The sequence below is a fragment of the Berghia stephanieae genome, chromosome 1 (assembly GCF_034508935.2).
Source record: "Berghia stephanieae isolate SIO BIC M18660-M18661 chromosome 1, UCSD_Bste_1.3, whole genome shotgun sequence".
Lineage (NCBI taxonomy): Eukaryota > Metazoa > Mollusca > Gastropoda > Nudibranchia > Aeolidiidae > Berghia > Berghia stephanieae.
The window spans coordinates 67,603,236-67,621,711 of NC_088360.1; the positions used below are offsets into that span (position 1 = coordinate 67,603,236).

Sequence of the window (18,476 nt, forward strand, 5' to 3'; positions counted from 1 at the left end):
TATTACGTTTGCAATCAGTTTTTCTCGTTTTTTAAAATTTGATACCTATAATATACGAAAATTCCGGTGATTTTGTTAAAGGGTAGTTAAAATATCTAGGATTTTATTAATCCTGAAAACTACGATTTTTATTTTCCTATTTCAAGTAGGCAGGTCTGCTATGACAAGTATCAGTTCCATAGTAAAAAAAAAAAGAAAACAAAAACAAAGTTTATTTAATCTTAGGCTGTCGCCAATAATTCATACAATACAATTAAGACAAAACAATGCTACCAATCTCTCCTCATGCATTCGTTAGACTATAACAATAACGACCGTGTTATCTTTACTCCTTACCCAACCAACCCCTAGCTTCCCGCCTCTTCATCACCAACTATCTTATGTATGTATTAGCTTCAGGACGGGCAAGTACGGAATCTGCCCACCCTTCCTTTAAACGTATTTATTTCCTCTATAACTTAGAATTCAACTCTCTCTTTTCTCAGAAGAGTATTTCTCGTATATTAATTCAAGTGTTGAGAAAACCAAAATGGTGGTTGTATTTTATATATTTATTTAGTCTTGACTTTTGAAAAAAAAGTGTTTTGTTTTATTAGAGGAAATACAATAGAAAATTACATTGTTTTGCAAAAATATTTAGTCTGGCAATAAAAATACAGCGGTAATTACTTTAAGAATTTGAAAAAAAAAGAACTAACAAATTAATTTGTTAAAGAAAAACAAAACAAAACAAAAACAAAAAAAATCAAATAAGAAAACAATTTAAATAAATGAGTTTTGAGAAGCACTAAGGAAAACGAGAAAAAAAAAGAAATAATTTAAATGGATAAACAAATATATAAAAACAACACAAGTTAATACTAAATTGATATATTAGTAAATTAATAAATTAAATTCAATACTGAAACCTTCCCAATGTCATTTCATCAATGGTACCAGCACAAGTAAGGCAATAAATAAGAAAAAGTACGTTTGCCAAAATCTCTATTTACTTAGTGTTCACTGGTTTATAAGGTGGGCTCATTTGAATTAGCCCGACCTAGTACTAGAGAGGCCAGACAGCAAAATCGGAGTTCACTGTCAGGCGACAAGACGATGCTATGACGAAGTATCAAGTTTAAGTACTAACTTTTGAAATTATCTAATTTAAATTAGATTATTTCGGACCTGGTAATACAGCATATAACTTGAAACACAGGCTGGTATTTGCCCACCCTGCCCATTATTACCAGCCGTCCCTGAGTAGGGTCGTAGGTTGTAGTCCCCATCGCCACAAAGTTGTTATTCTCTATTGTCTCCTGGAACTTTTCTACTCAATTAATTTCTTGTAGATAATATCGGAGTAGCTATGCCTAGTATAAGCAAATTCCGAAGAGTCTTAGATATAAGAGAATATTTAAATTAATGAAATCATAGAAATACAAAAATCTCATACATGTTCTCCTTTTAAAACGCATGGAAATAAAGGATTAAGAAATAGGTTTGTTGCAAAATTTGTCATATTTTTTACATAGTGAAGTTATCAAAGAGCAGTAGTTATTACTGACGGAAGAGTGAAAATGGAGAGGCTTCGTATGGGAACAAAACAGACAATGGACGTTCCGGGTACAAACCCTTCGTCAGCACAACAATACACAAATAAACGTGGAAAATAAATAAAATAAAATGAAAAATAACTTGCATCGTCTGTACTCAATGGCGGTTTTCTATACTTTAAACAGACGATAGCAATAGCAATTGGGTGCTACACGACGTGCACTTATTTTCAGGTCTGATAATCCAATTCCTTATGGGCTCACTGTTGTAATGGAAATCTAAAAAAAAAATGACACAAAATATTGTCCATTACAACAATGTTAAACTAAGCCCATTAGTGGGTCCGGATGTTAGACCTGCTTATATGTACACGTCGGTGCTACAATTTAGATAATTTGGATAAGACATTAGTCTATTACAAAGTATCTTTGGTAGATTTGGGAGACAGGAAGCATCAGGAAAAAAGCTCAACTTCATCGGAGATCAATCCCAGTCTCTTTGTGTGTGAGGGAGTGCCCTTCCCATTGATCTATCGTGACACCCGTTTTTACGTCGTTACTTGTTGAAGAATATGGAGATTGAAGTCAACACGGTCAAAATTAGGAAATTTAAGCTTTTATAAGTTTTAGATCCTCAATATAGGAATTTGATTTGACTCCAATGTTATATATATATATATATATATATATATATATATATATATATATATATATATATATATATATATATAAAAGTAGTACTTCAGAGCCATTAGGCTCAAGGAGCCGGAGTTTATCTCGGTTTCTATAGTGTCTGACAATAGCAATTGTTTACTACGCTTTGGATAGGACTTTAGTCTATCGCAGCAAAGTACTTTCATTCAGGTCTAACAGACCCAGCTACCAAATCACTGCTGGGTGGACAGGAGGGTCAGAAAAAAAATCTCGACTGCACCCGGGATCGATCTCGGTCCCTTTGATTGTCAAGTGAGTGCGCTACCAACTGAGCTATCGCCGCCCCCCCCCCCATATTATAAATAAAGCTATAATTTCATTTCAGACATCGTGTTCAGTCCGACATAATACCGTTTTGAGACGAATGGTCACATACAACATTCATTCTAACACCAGGTCCTTGTATTGAGGTAAACATACTTGTCACAAAATCGATCGGACTTTGCCTTTACTTTCCAAGTCTTAGGCTGCGTTTTGTTGTCCCACCACTAAGTATTATGACAGTTGATTGAATTTATTGGCCTTTTTATTGTTTAACCAGTTAACACTAGAAAAAAAAACGTGTATTTTAAAATTTGGCCAGAAAACTCGTCTTTCAAATATCGATCGATTTAAGTGACTCTCATCTTGGCACACACACACACACACACACACACACACACACAAAAAAAAAACATAATTAAAACCTGGTGACTTCGCGTTTTGGATTTCTGTTATGTAAACGTAAGCTATCCTTCTTCTTAGAACATCTTTTGTAAAATTGAGGTAAATAGAAGCTTAGAAATTGTAAAGTTTGAGTAGGCTGTTGTTGGCATGGAACATGGAGAAAGTTTTGAAAAAAATGGCTGCAGAACATTTTTTATATGATATGATATGATATGATATTATTTGAAGGGTTTACTGTCTTGTAACGTTTAATTACCATGTGTAACGGTAATTGAGTACACATGATGAAACAAGTAGTTTCTCATCCGATATGATAATACGTAGTGTATATCGTCATAAAGCTTAAGTATTGTAAGCAAATTGATATATCATTTAAACAATCCGATACAACAAAATAATGGGAATATAACTTTTCTACGTTAATAATGAGCTTGATTAGAAGTGATAATGAAACTAAAGTTGTGTTAATGAATCATTATAGTAACACGAATTTATAATATCAGATATGAGTAAAAATGAGAATCTGACAAAAACAAGATAGAACAGTGAAATAGCTTCAAATAGCAGAGTCAAATAAGATTTGTACATTCAATATCAAGTGTGACTATTGATACTATTGATCGTACTCAAAATAAACTGATAAAAATATTAAAACAGCCATGTCATCTGTACCAGTGTATTTCCTAAAATACGAGTATCAGTGGGCAATTTTTCAATTTTTCAAATCATCTTCTATATCCACCGACTGACCACATAGACTAGACAATTTAAATAATATTTATAACGGATTGAGTGAAAACAAGGAGATGTAAAATGTTTCCTGTAAAAACATTAGATACAACAAACTAACATTCAAATCAAACGCGGAGGGTTTGGAGAGCAGCTTTGTCACAAACGAGGAAAAGAATCCCCAAAACAGACTTTTGTGTCAAATCTAAGTTTAGCCGCAAGGCATGTGTATGAAGATATAAGGCTAGTTGAAACGCTTTTGTCCAAATGACTATCCAGCAGAACTCAACAAATATGATGTTTTTAATCTACTCCGTGCTCATCACATTCTTCACTTCCAATATACGGTCTGTAACAGCCGCGTCGTATGAGGATGTCAAAGCCTTCCAAGAAAGTATTTTGACTCCATCAAAATACAGCACTTCCATTCGTCCAGTCCAAGATCAAAATGAAGCCTTAGAGATCTTCGTGTCGTTTTCACTTGTGTCGATTGTGGCTGTTGACGATGTGAATCAGGAACTAGTCACAAACGCATTTCTCTATTTCACGTGGATCGATCAGGTAAATTAAATTGATATTTACTTCGTATAAAAATGGATTCTTAGTTTTGATTGTTCGGAAATTAGCTGAATTCGGAATTGACAAAAATCTCTCTACCTACTCTTTTTTATATATCAGTCTTGTGTTGGAGAGCATTATTGTTTTTTTTTTTTTTTTTTGGTATTACCGCAGGACAGGGAATGCTAGGAAATGCGAGGTAGGAAAGACTGATATAATTGTAAAAAAACCAAAAGAAATAACAAACAAACAAAAAATAAAACCAAAAAAAAAAAACAACAAAAAACAAAAAAAAAAAAAAACAAACAAACAGACAAAAAAACAACAAAAAAACAAAACCAACAACAAAAAAAAAAACAAAAAAAAAAACACACACACAAAAGAAAACAAAGAAAAAAAAAAAAAAACCCAAAAAAAAAAAAACAAAAACAAAGACCAAACGAACAAAATTTAAAAAAAGAGTTTTAATCTTGAGCATTTATATAGCGCAATATCCACTAAACGTGCTCAAATCGCGAATTACACGGGGCCCATGACCAACAGGAACCCTTAACACGTAGGACGTGACATGACGTCTGTTAGGACAGAGGTAATGCTGTTAACGGCCAGGTACTCATTTTACACATGAATATGGTGAGATAATATGAGTAAAGAGCCTTTTCCAAGGACTCAACTATGCATCGAGCGAGGCTCGAACCCGGACCTTCCGATCCGAAAGCGAGGGCCATATCACAAGACCACATAGCGCACGCAAATATAGAAATGCCATTTATAAAGTGGAGGCATTGTATATTGATACCATATTTGATTCAGCAGACCAGGCGAAGCAGCACATACCAACAATATCAAAATGCTCAGCGACATCGGAATCTTTAGGTCGACGAATCCAAAACAGAAGCCACATGATTGACAAGAAACAAGTGGAATGGAAAAGTGTAAGACAACTCAGAAACTTGATTAATGAGAATGAAGACATCAAACGAAGAAAAATGCTAGCTCAAACTGCATTCAAAGAATTACACAACGTTTGGAACAGGAGGAACGAATAAAAATAAAAGAATACGCCTTTACGAAGCACGAGTGCCGCCAATCCTTTATGTACAACCGTGGTACGTGGGGTCTTGCAAAAAAGAATTCGGACACCTTGGACTCCGTTCATCGCAAACAATTGAAACGAGTTATTGGGGTACATTGGCCAGACAAAATCAGTATTGAGGATGTATATGACAGATGCAAAGTACAACCAGTCAGTACGCGGATAAAGCTTCAAAGATGGAAACTGTTCGAACACGTGCTCCGACAAGATGATAATATTTCAGCACAAACCTCGATGGATGATTACTTCAACCAAGGAGCCAAATACAGAGGGCGTACACCAACTTCAACTCCAACAACATGGAATCAAGATATCCAAAAAAAAATAAAAAATATATATATATATTTAGAAACAACAGCTAAAGTACTGATTTCAACAACACAAGGAAACATCTAATTGCCTCAGCACCTTAACACAAATTAATGACGACCTACAAATGCTATTAACACTTGCCTTGGACAGAGATTATTATGAAAACAAATTACTAACTGTATAGTAAGACAGACTGAAACACTCGAAGTAACACACACACAGTGTTCACGGCAACCGTCCATAGAAACAGCGCAGACATATTCATTCATTCAATCATTCATTCATATTTTTAACACACACACACACACACACACGCGCGCGCACACACACACATACACACACGCGCGCGCGCTTTTGTACACATATTCCTTTTTTGGGATGAATAAAAGTAAAATTTAATTAATTAATTTAGTTAGTTATGAATGGATCAGAAAATGGAATTGGCAATTGCCGCTTCCCAACCGGTTGAAATTTTCACATTGTATTGCCCTCTTCGAATCATTTGGGCAATATTGCTCAACTAAATATTTTGTCATTAATATCTCCAGCGAAACAACTGGGACCCGGTAAATAATGGTATTACTAGATTGATGCCAGACGCCAAAGACGTATGGCGACCTCGGATACAAGTTATCAACGCTGTCAAAGACCGTGACCCTTTCAAGGACGACCACAGGTCTGTACTTTTATGTAACGAAAAATTAGATTAAAGCACAAAAAGTACTGGTCCAAGAACGGATTCCGAGGGCACACCAAAGGGAAGAGGTCTGCTATCGGAGTACGAGTTTCCAATCATAATTTGTTGGTGTCGTCGTTAAGATATGTTCTGATTCAGTTGAGTGCTGTGCCTTGTATACCAAAATTGTTTTGTAGTCGCATGAGGAGGAGTTCGTGGTCTATGGTGTCAAATACGTCTGACACGTCGAGCAAATTTAACATGAGTACATATTTTCTGACTAAAACGAGAAATAGGTTTTTGTACCCGGAACAAGAGATAACGAGCAATTTCTATTGTCCAGTTTATTTTACAGAAAACAGGAGAACCATTGATTTGATGTGTACTGAAGCTCTACATTATTATTTAGATTGTACCATCTATTTTTCAGCACAACATTTTTCGAAAGCGACGGTGAGATCAGATGGACACCGAGTGCTATCTTCCACACTTTTTGTCCCTTAAACATGAAGAAATTCCCGTTCGATGTTCAGAATTGTAAAATACAAGTAAGGGCTTTATAATAAATGTCTATTTTGAAATTTTATGGATTGTTGATAGAAAAGATATTAGACTACATTTGTTTTGTGAGTTATTTAAATGTTAGTATTTGTCTGAAAATTATACATTAGGATTGTTTACTAATTCAAAACAAATCTGTATTTAAGCTTTAATAATCTTCAATATTTTGCAAGGAAATCAAAGAACAAAAAAGATATAAAATATATTGTCAAAAAATTTGAATGTCTGAGATTTGGTCTTTAGCTGAATTTGGAAACTATTTGTGTTGTTGTGTTCTGCGTTGATGTGTCGTGATGTTATAAAAAGTAATTTACATTATCAGATCCTGATTCATTTTTCATAAATAAAGAAATAGATTATAACATCTACTGGATCTGTTGTTCTCTGAAAAAAATCATTAAAAAATTTGGCTGGAAAACTCTTCCTTTAAATATCGATTGATTAAAATGAGCCGCGTCTTGTCAAAAAATTTAAACCTGAGACTTCAAGGAAGTTTTCAAGGAAATCCCAGGTTTGAGAGTATTTTTTTTGATAAGATGAGAATTGGTTTAATGATCGAAATTTTAAGGAATTATTTTAGGCCTTTAACAATTCAAAGAAGTCGTTTATCTCCAGATACTTCCCGTTAGTCATACCAACCTGACTATCAAGTTTGATCTTGCTGATAACATAAATATGGCTTTCTACTCTCCCAACTCTGGATGGGAAATACTGGAAACAAGAATTGCCATCGTAAACATCAATGTTGTCGGGTCTGAGGTGTATTCCTGTCCCACTGTGAGTAAATATATGTCACCTATCGCCTCAAAATGGTGTTATGATGGGCGAACCAGGTGCCAAAAATGTTTTTTAAAAGTAAAAGTGATCAGGAATGTGAGATTTCATTTTTGTCATTTCAAGATACCAATTCCATTGTCTACAGTAAGGCATACAAAATAACTTAAGCTTCACATTTTCTACTATAGAATCAATTTCAACATCAAAGTCACCCCACGATTATACATTTTGGAGTCGATGGATCACATTTTAATCTGTTTACATATATAATTTATCATTCTAATTCAGGGCAAAACAATTATAGTTGAAACATGTAAAATTATGATGAAAAAGGGTTTTAAAGAGTGACATGAATTCAAAATATATAACCAGGATATCACCAAGACAAATATTACATGAGGTTGACGGTTGGGAAACTTTTTGCCTTCTGAGGAATTCATTTCCATTTATTGTGAGGCGGTTAGGTCAGCTGTACCTGAAACAAACAATAAAATGTATTCCGCTACTCTCTCAAAACGAGCCTTAATTACGTAACATAACATAGCTAAAAGCGTACACCAGCATTGTATCACTGGATAACTTAGATATGAACAACGCCAATGGTTTATCTTCAATGAATCATTAAACTGACTGAGAAAACATTATTTGTCAAACACACTTTTTAAAAAAACCAGTAACTGCTTTCAAATCTGTCAATATTCTCAATAAAGGCATAGATATTCTAACCGACATGTGTACATTTATAATAGGTGCACGTCGATTCGAACTCAAAACTGCTCATGTTCAGCTTAAAATTCATTTATTTTCGCCTCTTAACTGCTGTCTTCTTAACATACGCATAATTAAAGATTTGGCCAAATAAGTATCAAATATATATATCGATTTAAATGGCCCTCATCTTGACAAACACTCTCAAACCTGGGACTTCGCGAGGTCCGCTTTTAAAAAAAACAAACTCTTTGACGTAATTGGTTACATATGGCCCTTCTAATGTCATACACACACACACACACACACACACACACACACACACACAAATGACCGATACATATTATGTCGTCTTTTTGAAAACTAACCGATTTATTAATTGTATTCACAGTTTTATTTCAAGTTGAAGAGACATTCTACCACAATTGTCCTCAATATTATCCTTCCAGTTGTAGTGATGTCGTTGCTGAACAACTTTGTATTTCTTATACCTGCTGAATCCGGCGAAAAGATAAGCTATTGTTAGTTAATATAATATATGATGATTACTGACATGTTATTGTAAAACAGATTGAGCTTTTATATAATGCATTATCCTCTAAATTAGCTCAAAGCGCGTTACTAAGGTTCCAAACCAATAACTGGAGGTCCTGAATGAGCCAATAAGATGGAGAGAAAAATAAAGTCAGGAGACAAACAACAAAATACAAAAATGTAAGGTTAGAAAAAGTCACATTTTGTCAAATGTGGAAATATATGGAGAGAGTGTTGGATGTGGTTGCAAGAAGAGACGCAAGAGAAGGGAGAGGGAGGGGATACATTGGAAGTACACAGTACTCCGTCAAATGTGCATGCATAAGAATTGTCTTATGACTTGAATTTTGCTCTTTGGATTATGTGGAAATATGATTGATCCTCAATACGTTGTAAGCATATGATGAACTTTTTATCTCTACGGCATTCGGCAAAGAAATATAATAAAATTCCAACATTACACAAAAGATGATCGCGATATAGTTACTGTCATCATATTTTGATATGCTTTAACAATCGTAATATGATATAATGGTGACAGGAAATAGTGAGCTAACTATATTCATCTTTCAAATCTGATAATTACCATTCTACGGGAGGTAATTTATAAATCATTTGATAAATTATATTGGATTTCTTTTCCCTGCTACAGCTATCACAGTTCTCTTGTCATTGTCCGTATTCATGAGCACAGTGAGCACCATAACACCACAGCTCTCGGACACAGTCCCAGCACTCACCATCTACCTGTTTGTGCTTCTACTGTTATCCGTATTCACTGTTCTGGCTGTCATCTTTAGTGTCTTTTTGGATTATGAAATAGAGGAGGTATCTACTTGTTACACTATTACAATTTTTTTCTGACAAAAACGATGTCAATGGCCTATTGTCGACGTTATTTGACTGCGTCTAAAGGGCGCGTGTTGTCAATGGCTAGTTTGGTGACAGTTAGCATCAAATCATAATTATTTTTCTCAGTGCAATGTATTAATCTGTCTTCTGATCAATCTTAATGAGTACATACTAATGGTCATAATAAACACACTTTATGAGTGTAGAATTAGTACTTTTTAAAAGGAATAGTAATCGTCGACTTGGACCATATTATATGATATCAAAACTTAGCCCGCCTGTTTAGAAAATAACACTGGGGAGTAAATTAAGTAACATCAAAGGTAATCGTAACATTCTATGATGTTCGATTGAGCAAGTTTAATCTAAATATATATTTATATATATATATATATTATATATATATATATATATATATATTGGCATCTATGAAATGATGTATTTGCTTATGCTCTTATATAAATATATAATATATATAATATATATAATATATATAATATAATATATATATAATATATATAATTATATAATATAATATATAATATATAATATATATAAATATATATATATAAATATATAAATTTTCACTTGGTTTTATGCTCTAAATTTTATATGATAACAGTGATTTATTTCATACCACTTAGTGATACAAAGAGAAAAACATGTTGAATAAATATCCGTATTTTACATGTGATATACTATTAACAAAAAAAATATTCATATGATTAAATTTTTGGGACATTTTGCTATTAAACAATAATACAAAAACGAGATTCCAAAAATCCTAATTTTAGAAATTCAATTGTTTTTTGCGAAGGAAAATTTTCGACTTGGACTGATGTGTACATTTACTTGTCATTCAATTTCCACAATGCATTCTGCTTTTTCTCAATCATGTTAAATAAAACCGTTTTTCTGAAGACAAATTGTCATCATTATTGAGATTTTGAGATGGCAATGAATCAGAAATAAAACGAAGCTTAAAATAGTGATTGATGGCTGTGAGATTCTCATTCTAGCGATGGTACTGATCAGTCATTTGACGTTAGTGTATCCAAACTTTAAAACAACTGAAGATAGTTGATGTGACCTTATTACTCAAACTCTTGACACGGATAACTAGATTCGGAGATCCCAATTCAAAATGTCAAGGACGAAAATATAGGAGCTCTTGACTAACATTGTTGTAGAATGTGAATTGTTGACGTCATTGTAAAGAAGTATGGGTTACCGAAGAAGAAGATCACCAAAAAAGTCAAAAAGTTTAACAAAATTAAAACACTAAACCACTAACTAAAGCCATACATAGTTCACTAACAGACACAACATTCCTGAAGATAATTACATTTTATCAGTAAAAAATTTTAGAAATAAAATCTTGAGTTCAACTGTCAAGGGTTCCCCTGGCTGAATTGTCTGGGCAGGCGCAAGCACTTGAGAATCGATGGTTGGACTCACAGTTCTGGCGATTTGCTTGCAGATGTTCATTATTGTTTTCGTTAATGCGAAGCTTCTTGTCTGTTTTAGATTATTTAAATATCTGATTTAAAATGACGTTATTGTCCTCATGTATAAAATCATTGTACCGAAGGTTGTATTGCATTACTTTGCGCAAGATGTTTTTTCGCAAAGGGGCTACAATATCATTAATTGTGACAACATGAAAAAGGTATTAATTCTCTATAATTTCTAGATTTAAGAAGCTTGCAATATGGGATAAATCAGATAAAGAAATCGTGTCTTTTAATACGGTTTAAAATAAAAATCCACTCGTTACATCATAACCCTTAAGAGGTAATAGGCTTAAAAATTTTTTAAATTCTCTGTAAAACTTTTATGCCTCGATACAATTTTTCAAAGTTATATAAACAGCATTTAATGCTAGTAATTTGACAATTTGCGGAATGTAATCACTGTTTCAAATTATTAAATATTTAACACACAAATGAGTGTCATGGCCTGTCAAGATTCGTTGTTTAATATTCCTTATCAACATTCGAATGTATAAAGGTGAGCATGCCAAATGAATGTCGTAAAGTTTTGGAATTGCCCAATGATTACTGTTCGATTATGATTTTAAAATGCGCTTAGTTAAAATTCTCTTAACACCCGCCAGCGGCTAAGTACCAACACACATAACTATGTGTTATCTTCAACGTTTATAGTCTAATTTTTGAATTTACTGATAACTACTCATAAATGAGGTTGGCAAAAAAAAAAAAAAAAAAAAAAAAAAGAAACAACAACAAAGAGCGGAGTGACGTCAGTGTCGTTCCTTCTATAGAGAATAAAATGTTTGCGGCGATGGGAATTCGAACCCCACGACCAGACTGTTACGGCCCCTCCAGTCTCCAATCTGACACCATTCACCATTACAAAAAACTGGTTTCAAACGTAGTGGACTTTTAATGGTGGATCAATTTATTTCTAGAATCATCACTCTATATTTCGTGGAGTTAAGGGCAGGCTAAAAATAACCCATTGAATAAAACCAAAGTCATGAAATAATTCGAGTTATAGATAGAATGCGCTTGGCCAAGGAGTTCACAACATTGCCATCCGGAAGTATAACGGACCAACACACAAACTCTGTGTAACCATGAACTTTTATAGTCTGGTTAATACAGTTTAGTGAGAACACTCACAAACGCGGATGGCAAAAACAATAACAAAGGCCTGAGTGACGTCATCTGCATACTATCTATACTCATGATCATAAATTTGTATACACATTTTAAATTATTCTGATTTTCTTATCAATTAACCGGGCCTTATGAAAATTCACGGAGTTGTTGTGAGTAGCATTCATCGTTCACTTGTTTAATTATTTTTGTTTTTGTCCATTACCTGACGCCCACGTGCTCTTATGAGACTTTTGTATGTCGTTGTCAACAGGAAGTTTGTAGAATTAAAATTTCTGTATCGATGTTTACGTTAAAAAATTTTGATGCTGAAAAACAGTTATAGATATTTATTTAATGATTTCATGTTATGCCTCGTTTGGTTTTACAAGAGCGTTTTCTTGCAATTGGCAATCTTCTTACTTTATTCATACGCAACACATAAGAAATCGATTTCGAACCGCAATATAAACTGCACGCAATTTTCCTGGATGCCAAATAAGTCAGGCCTCGACTTCACGAACACAGCCTTGTTTCCAGACTGTTAATGTGTCCTAATTTAAGACATCATATCCGAACTCACCAGCGTGGGCTCAGGATTATCGGCGATGGACGGTGAATCAGTGGTCAACGTTCACTGATGAATCTTAGTTTGTTGTTGGTGGACATGACGGTAGAATGCCGTATAACATAAGAAGAAATAAACGATACGAGCAATCGTGTGTTAGTGAATCGATAAACAGAGGATAGTTTGGGGAGGCATTAGCAGGGACAAGCTTGTCACAGACACCCCCTCTCCCCCCCCCCCCCCACACACACAAAGAATAGAGGGAAAAAAACCCGGACATCTAACAGGGGAAAGCTACACCAGATAAATTTACATACGTCCATACCTTTCTCCGATAACATCGAAACTCTACATTTCAGCTTGGCAATGCACATTCTCAAAGAAATATTATCAACAAAGTTTTTGGCCAGCAATGAAGTCAATATCATTGAACCGCGGCGTGCACTTTTCCCAGGCCTAAACTCTCTGGAACATATTTGGTGCATTACCGGTTGGGAATGTTGTGGGATGGATACACAACTCCAAAAAATAATGATGAACTATTCAAAACTCTCAGAATTGCGTGGGACAACATCGTTCAACTTTAATTGGCGACATTGTCAGTATCTATGCGAAGGAAATGCATTGCAGTGATTAATGCCGATGGAGAAAACACCAGATATTGACTATCACATATTTCGTCAGTGGCCACGACTGTCTGTGAAGTTTTCAACAAATAAATGTTAGAAATGTTAGAATGTTACCTCCCTTTTCCTAATAACTTTTAAACAACGGTCCTTGTTCCTGCTAAATCTAGCGTATGCCGTTCAAATCACCCATCAAATTTAACTGATATAAAAATCAGTTTCATTAGGTTTTGTTTGCATCTGTTGAATTACTGACAGTTTAAATCAAAACAAAGCAGATGTAGGCATAAGGATTTTTGATCACCAATATATAACGTTTGTGGAAATTAGATGAATTCAGCTGACATTATAACTGGTGTATCCATAGTCACATACGTCCTCATCCTTTGTGTCCTATGTTATTAAACTCTTATTGAATTTTAATGTCGTGAATTTCTTCCTTTGCCGAAATGGAAAGTGGTGGGTTCGGATTAATCTCATTTCATATTTGTGAATTAAAATCATTTTTAAAACCTTTATATGAGCGAAACAAAAGGCAATTTCTCTGAGACCGACGTGATAATAAGTCTAATCGTCTGAGAAAAAAAGTCGTGGTCTCTCTAATATTGAACGCGGCCAACAGGGTCAAAAAGGCCAAAATAGATAACTTGCTATTACGAACGAAATTGACGTCACTCAGCTCGCTGTTATTGTCTTGCCAGTCATTTTTATGTGTAATTCTCACTAAATTCTATCGATCAGACAATAAACGTTTAAGGTTACACATAATTTTTTGCGTTGGTACGTTATATTCAGCTGATGTAATGGTGTGAGCTTTTTGGCTAAACGCATAGCGTCAATAGTCTCATTGATTTAGAATAAGTAAAGATTGATAATGGCTTTTCAAGTGCTGAGTTTCCGTTCATTTAGATAATGCCGATTGGTGAAATGCCTGAAATTGATTTCTAAAAGTGGATTTAAGTGACAGGGTAAATAACGCTCACGATCTTGATAAAAGAGGTAGATGGTTTAGGTCTTCTTCTTCTTCTTCTTCTTCTTCTTCTTCTTCTTCTTCTTCTTCTTCTTCTTCTTCTTCTTCTTCTTCTTCTTCTTCTTCTAGCGGGCTGAAACGGTTTTTTTTATGTAGAGAAGTTGCAGAGGGCCATATCTCTTCTCTATGGGTTCGGTCTTGATTCGATTCGATATTTTGAGAAAGGATCTCACTTTAAAAAATACCAAGCAGTGGCAATCTCTAATGATTGATATATTTGTGAAATATTATTGCAGAAGAACATCAAGACAATCTATAAATATTTTAACCCCCTTATTTTCTCGTCTATAAATGGGATACAACCGACGTGCAGTTATTTGCACGTCTGATAACCCAATTCATTATGGGCTAATTGTTGTAATGGAAATCTAAAAAGATGACCCAAAATATTGTCCATTACAACAATGCTAAACTAGGCCCATAATTGAGTTCGGATGCCAGACCTGCATGTATCTACACGTTGGATACAGTTAGTAAAGATATGTTTTATGTCTGAATTGCGCATGTTTTAAACTGATATTAGATAGCACACTGTCAAAATGTATTTATATATATTATTGATACCTTGTCTAACTTTTCACTCCAGAGAGAAGAAGTCTCTACACTCTCCAGGAGCGAAAGTAAACATTCAACAACTAAAGTCTTTACCATCAGGAAAACTGTATCTCCCAACACAAACGATTTTTTATCAAATCGTAGCATGGATGTCTCGAAGCAAGTCAATGTTGCTCCTAGGAGGTCTTCAGTTACTCCAACATCCACTCAAGATAACTTAAAGTGTAACAAGTATAAACGGTTGATTGCCAAACACATCAACAAAGTGTCATTTGTGACTATGAATGTGTTGTGGGTTATCATGACCACTTGGTATTTTACATCTACTCGTTGACAAGTTCGTCCAATCTCTGGTTTCATCGTGTGCGTCAGGTGTAAACGAGTAGGTGACTTTGAAAACGCACTGTTTTATTTTCTTCATTTATGCTCTACAACACACTGTTCATTTTCTTTAAATTTTATGATGTACAAAAAAAAAAAGTTTGAATTTAGAAAAATGTTGGTTGTATCGTAACGAATGTGACGATTTTTTCTAAAATTGGTAAGGAGAGGGTTAATGAGGAAAATATGTGTATTGTGTGCCTCATAAAACAATACTTTGAGTGTTTTGAAACTCCAAATTCTCTCTGGTGATTCTATGGAGTCCAAAAGATAACTTGAGATTGTTAACTCATTTTCTATCAGGATGTGACTTAGGATGTTTTGAAAGTAACCTACTCAATATTGAACAAGCCAAGTAAAAAATCAATTAAAGAAAAAAATACTCAGCTCTTTGTTATTATTTTTAGTTGTTAGTGATTCGTTTTCACTATATTATATCAATCTGACTTTTAAACGTTAAATGTAACACACAGCCCTGGGTGTTAGTATGTTTTAGCTGACGGATGTTGTAAGTATTTTACCTAAACGCAAAGCATCAACATTCCATCATGCATTAACCGATGAATGTTGTCAACAAGAGTACACTATGATGGTATCCAGATGAGTTCGAATTCAATGACATTCTCTCAGGGTTGTTCAAAGTTGGTACAGCGTAGATTGAATCTAATTTACTATCACTACTGTTGGTGGCGAATTAATGACCAGATGAAAAGATTAGTTCATCACTTGGGCACTTTGGGAATGAACACTGCTTGAGGTGATTTCGTTCTTTTCTTCACGAAGGATAATTAATTCCCAATTTCGGAAAGACTTTTTGTTTCTGTTGATATTTTTATTTTTGTTTAATATATTTTTTAACTTTCCAGAATGCGGAGGGGGTGATGATTCTCTTAAGGTAAAGATTAAGATAATAATGATTCTATTTAGTTCTCTTCTGTATCTTTAACAGATTTTCCGAGTTAAGCGTGCAGATGAATGAAAGAAACGGCCCTAGTATTGACATGTTGCTTCAACCATAAATTCTAAATATGAATTATTTTTAAAACAAACGGTATCAAACTATTCGTACAATATAAGTTTTGGAAGCGAGATTATTAAAAGTCATATTAACTTTTGAAGAACGTCAAATAAACAAATATTTGATAAATAGTTATGAGTTCTGTTTTCAAGTTCTAATCTTCCTTCATATTGGTACACGATCCTGTGTTATGTTTCCAACGACCTGTGCTTATTTTCAGGTCTGATAACCCAAATTGTTATGGGTCCATTGTTATATTGGAAATACTCTCAAACCAACCCAAATGTTATCCATCACAACAATGTTTTAATCAGGCCCATTATTGTGTTCGGATATCAGACCTGCTAATTTGAGCACCGTTGTTTCCAACTATATGATTCATTTATTTATTTTAAGGTGACTTCCTTCCAGATTGATACAACTGACGTATATCAATTTACAAAACTGATAATCAAAATAGTAAAACCAACGCAAATAATAGATAACGCAAAGACCATGCTAACAATGTTAAAATAGGCCAATAATTGAGTGTAGCTGTCAGACATGTACATTTGGACATAATAAACTCCAGGCCTTTACTTTACGTTATAACTTACTTTCCTTGAATTCAAATTAACCAGTTAACTGTCGCACTCTGGAAAGTCACCTATTCAGAAATTTGGCCATAAAACTCGTCCTTCAACTATCGACCAACTTAAATGACCACCATCTTGGCAAAAACTCTGAAAGCTGGGACCTCTCGAAGTCTTCAATAAAGTCCCGGATTTGAGGGTTATGATGATCATTTGAATGGATCGAGATTTGGAGGACGAGATTTCTGGCCAACATTTTAAATACGCGTCTTTCCTTGGCACGACAGTAAACTGGTTAAAAGATGCCAGGGTGAGTCAAAAAGTAATCGGACAAATTTCCTACTCAGTTCATTTCTTTTTCACTTGACGTCATATTTGGCTCAATTAAACTTACATATGTACTCTTCAAACCAAAAGTTAAAATTTTAAAATCTGTCAAATTTTGACAAAGTTATGACAGTTCAAAATGGTTGCCACAATGGATGTCCGTCAGCGACAAAGCTTTGATTGAATTTCTTGTTTTCGAAGAAGAAACCTCGAGTAACATTTTTCAAGGCATTGGTAAAGTCTATAAATCTCATGCAGTTTGTAAAGGAAGAAGTGTTTTAGGTGGGTTGAATCTGAGTCGAAGAGACAATTAGTGGAATGGTGACATCTTTCTTCCCCAAAGACCAAAAACTTCAAAGCTGAGAAATCAGTTGGGAAAATTATACCAACGGTGTTTTGGGACATTAGAGGTGTAATCCTCGTTGATTTCCTACCACAGGGAGCCACTGTCAACTCTGAATGGTACAAATAGATTATGAAGTAAATGAAAGCAAAAATTCGTCGAGTAAGACCGGCTTTGGAGATGAAACGAGTATTGTTTCTTCGTGAAAATGCCCTTCCACACTCAAGTGCCAGGAAAAAGGAGGTCATCGCAATGCTGTCTCACCCTCCATATTAATTCACCAGACTTGACACTTTCCTACTTTCATCATTTTGGTCCACTGAAGAATGTAATAAGAGGACATCGCTTTGAAGATGATGAAGAAGCCAAGACAGTTGTGAAAAGTTGGCTCAAAATTCAGTCAACGCAGTTTTACGAGGACGGAATACATGGCCTTACAATAAGGTGGACTGTGGCTATCGAGAGAGGCGGAGACCATCTTGAGAAGTAGCATTCTACTCGACTAACGCCAAGCTTTAATTTGAGGTATAAAGCATGGCATTGATTTAATTTGTTATATTTAAATAAATAAGCAGTCCCATTACTTTTTGACTCATCCTCGTAGAACAACCTTGAGCACACGATATTGGGTAATATCCAATAAAATGATCTCGAATTACGTTACAAGGGGTTCAAAGTCAACAGCAACTTTGATATGTATGACGCCTGTATGACGCA

At 34.5% G+C, this 18,476-nt stretch overlaps 1 protein-coding gene across 3 annotated transcripts in view; it reads left to right on the forward strand.

Moving 5' to 3' along the window:
- The window catches only part of LOC144980061 (acetylcholine receptor subunit alpha-like), an 18,501-nt gene extending 1,855 nt beyond the window's left edge, over window positions 1-16,646 (forward strand). Inside the window, exons 2-8 of one of the 3 annotated variants that reach the window (XM_078927546.1) lie at window positions 3,673-4,205; window positions 6,159-6,286; window positions 6,717-6,834; window positions 7,463-7,624; window positions 8,724-8,853; window positions 9,519-9,694; window positions 15,150-16,646. In XM_078927546.1, the coding sequence (XP_078783672.1) occupies window positions 3,912-4,205; window positions 6,159-6,286; window positions 6,717-6,834; window positions 7,463-7,624; window positions 8,724-8,853; window positions 9,519-9,694; window positions 15,150-15,452 (1,311 nt within the window). In that variant the 5' untranslated portion in view covers window positions 3,673-3,911 and the 3' untranslated portion in view covers window positions 15,453-16,646. The remainder of the gene's footprint in view (window positions 1-3,672; window positions 4,206-6,158; window positions 6,287-6,716; window positions 6,835-7,462; window positions 7,625-8,723; window positions 8,854-9,518; window positions 9,695-15,149) is intronic. The other 2 variants (XM_078927561.1, XM_078927554.1) reach the window with 2 other exon arrangements.
- Window positions 16,647-18,476: the final 1,830 nt, after the last annotated feature.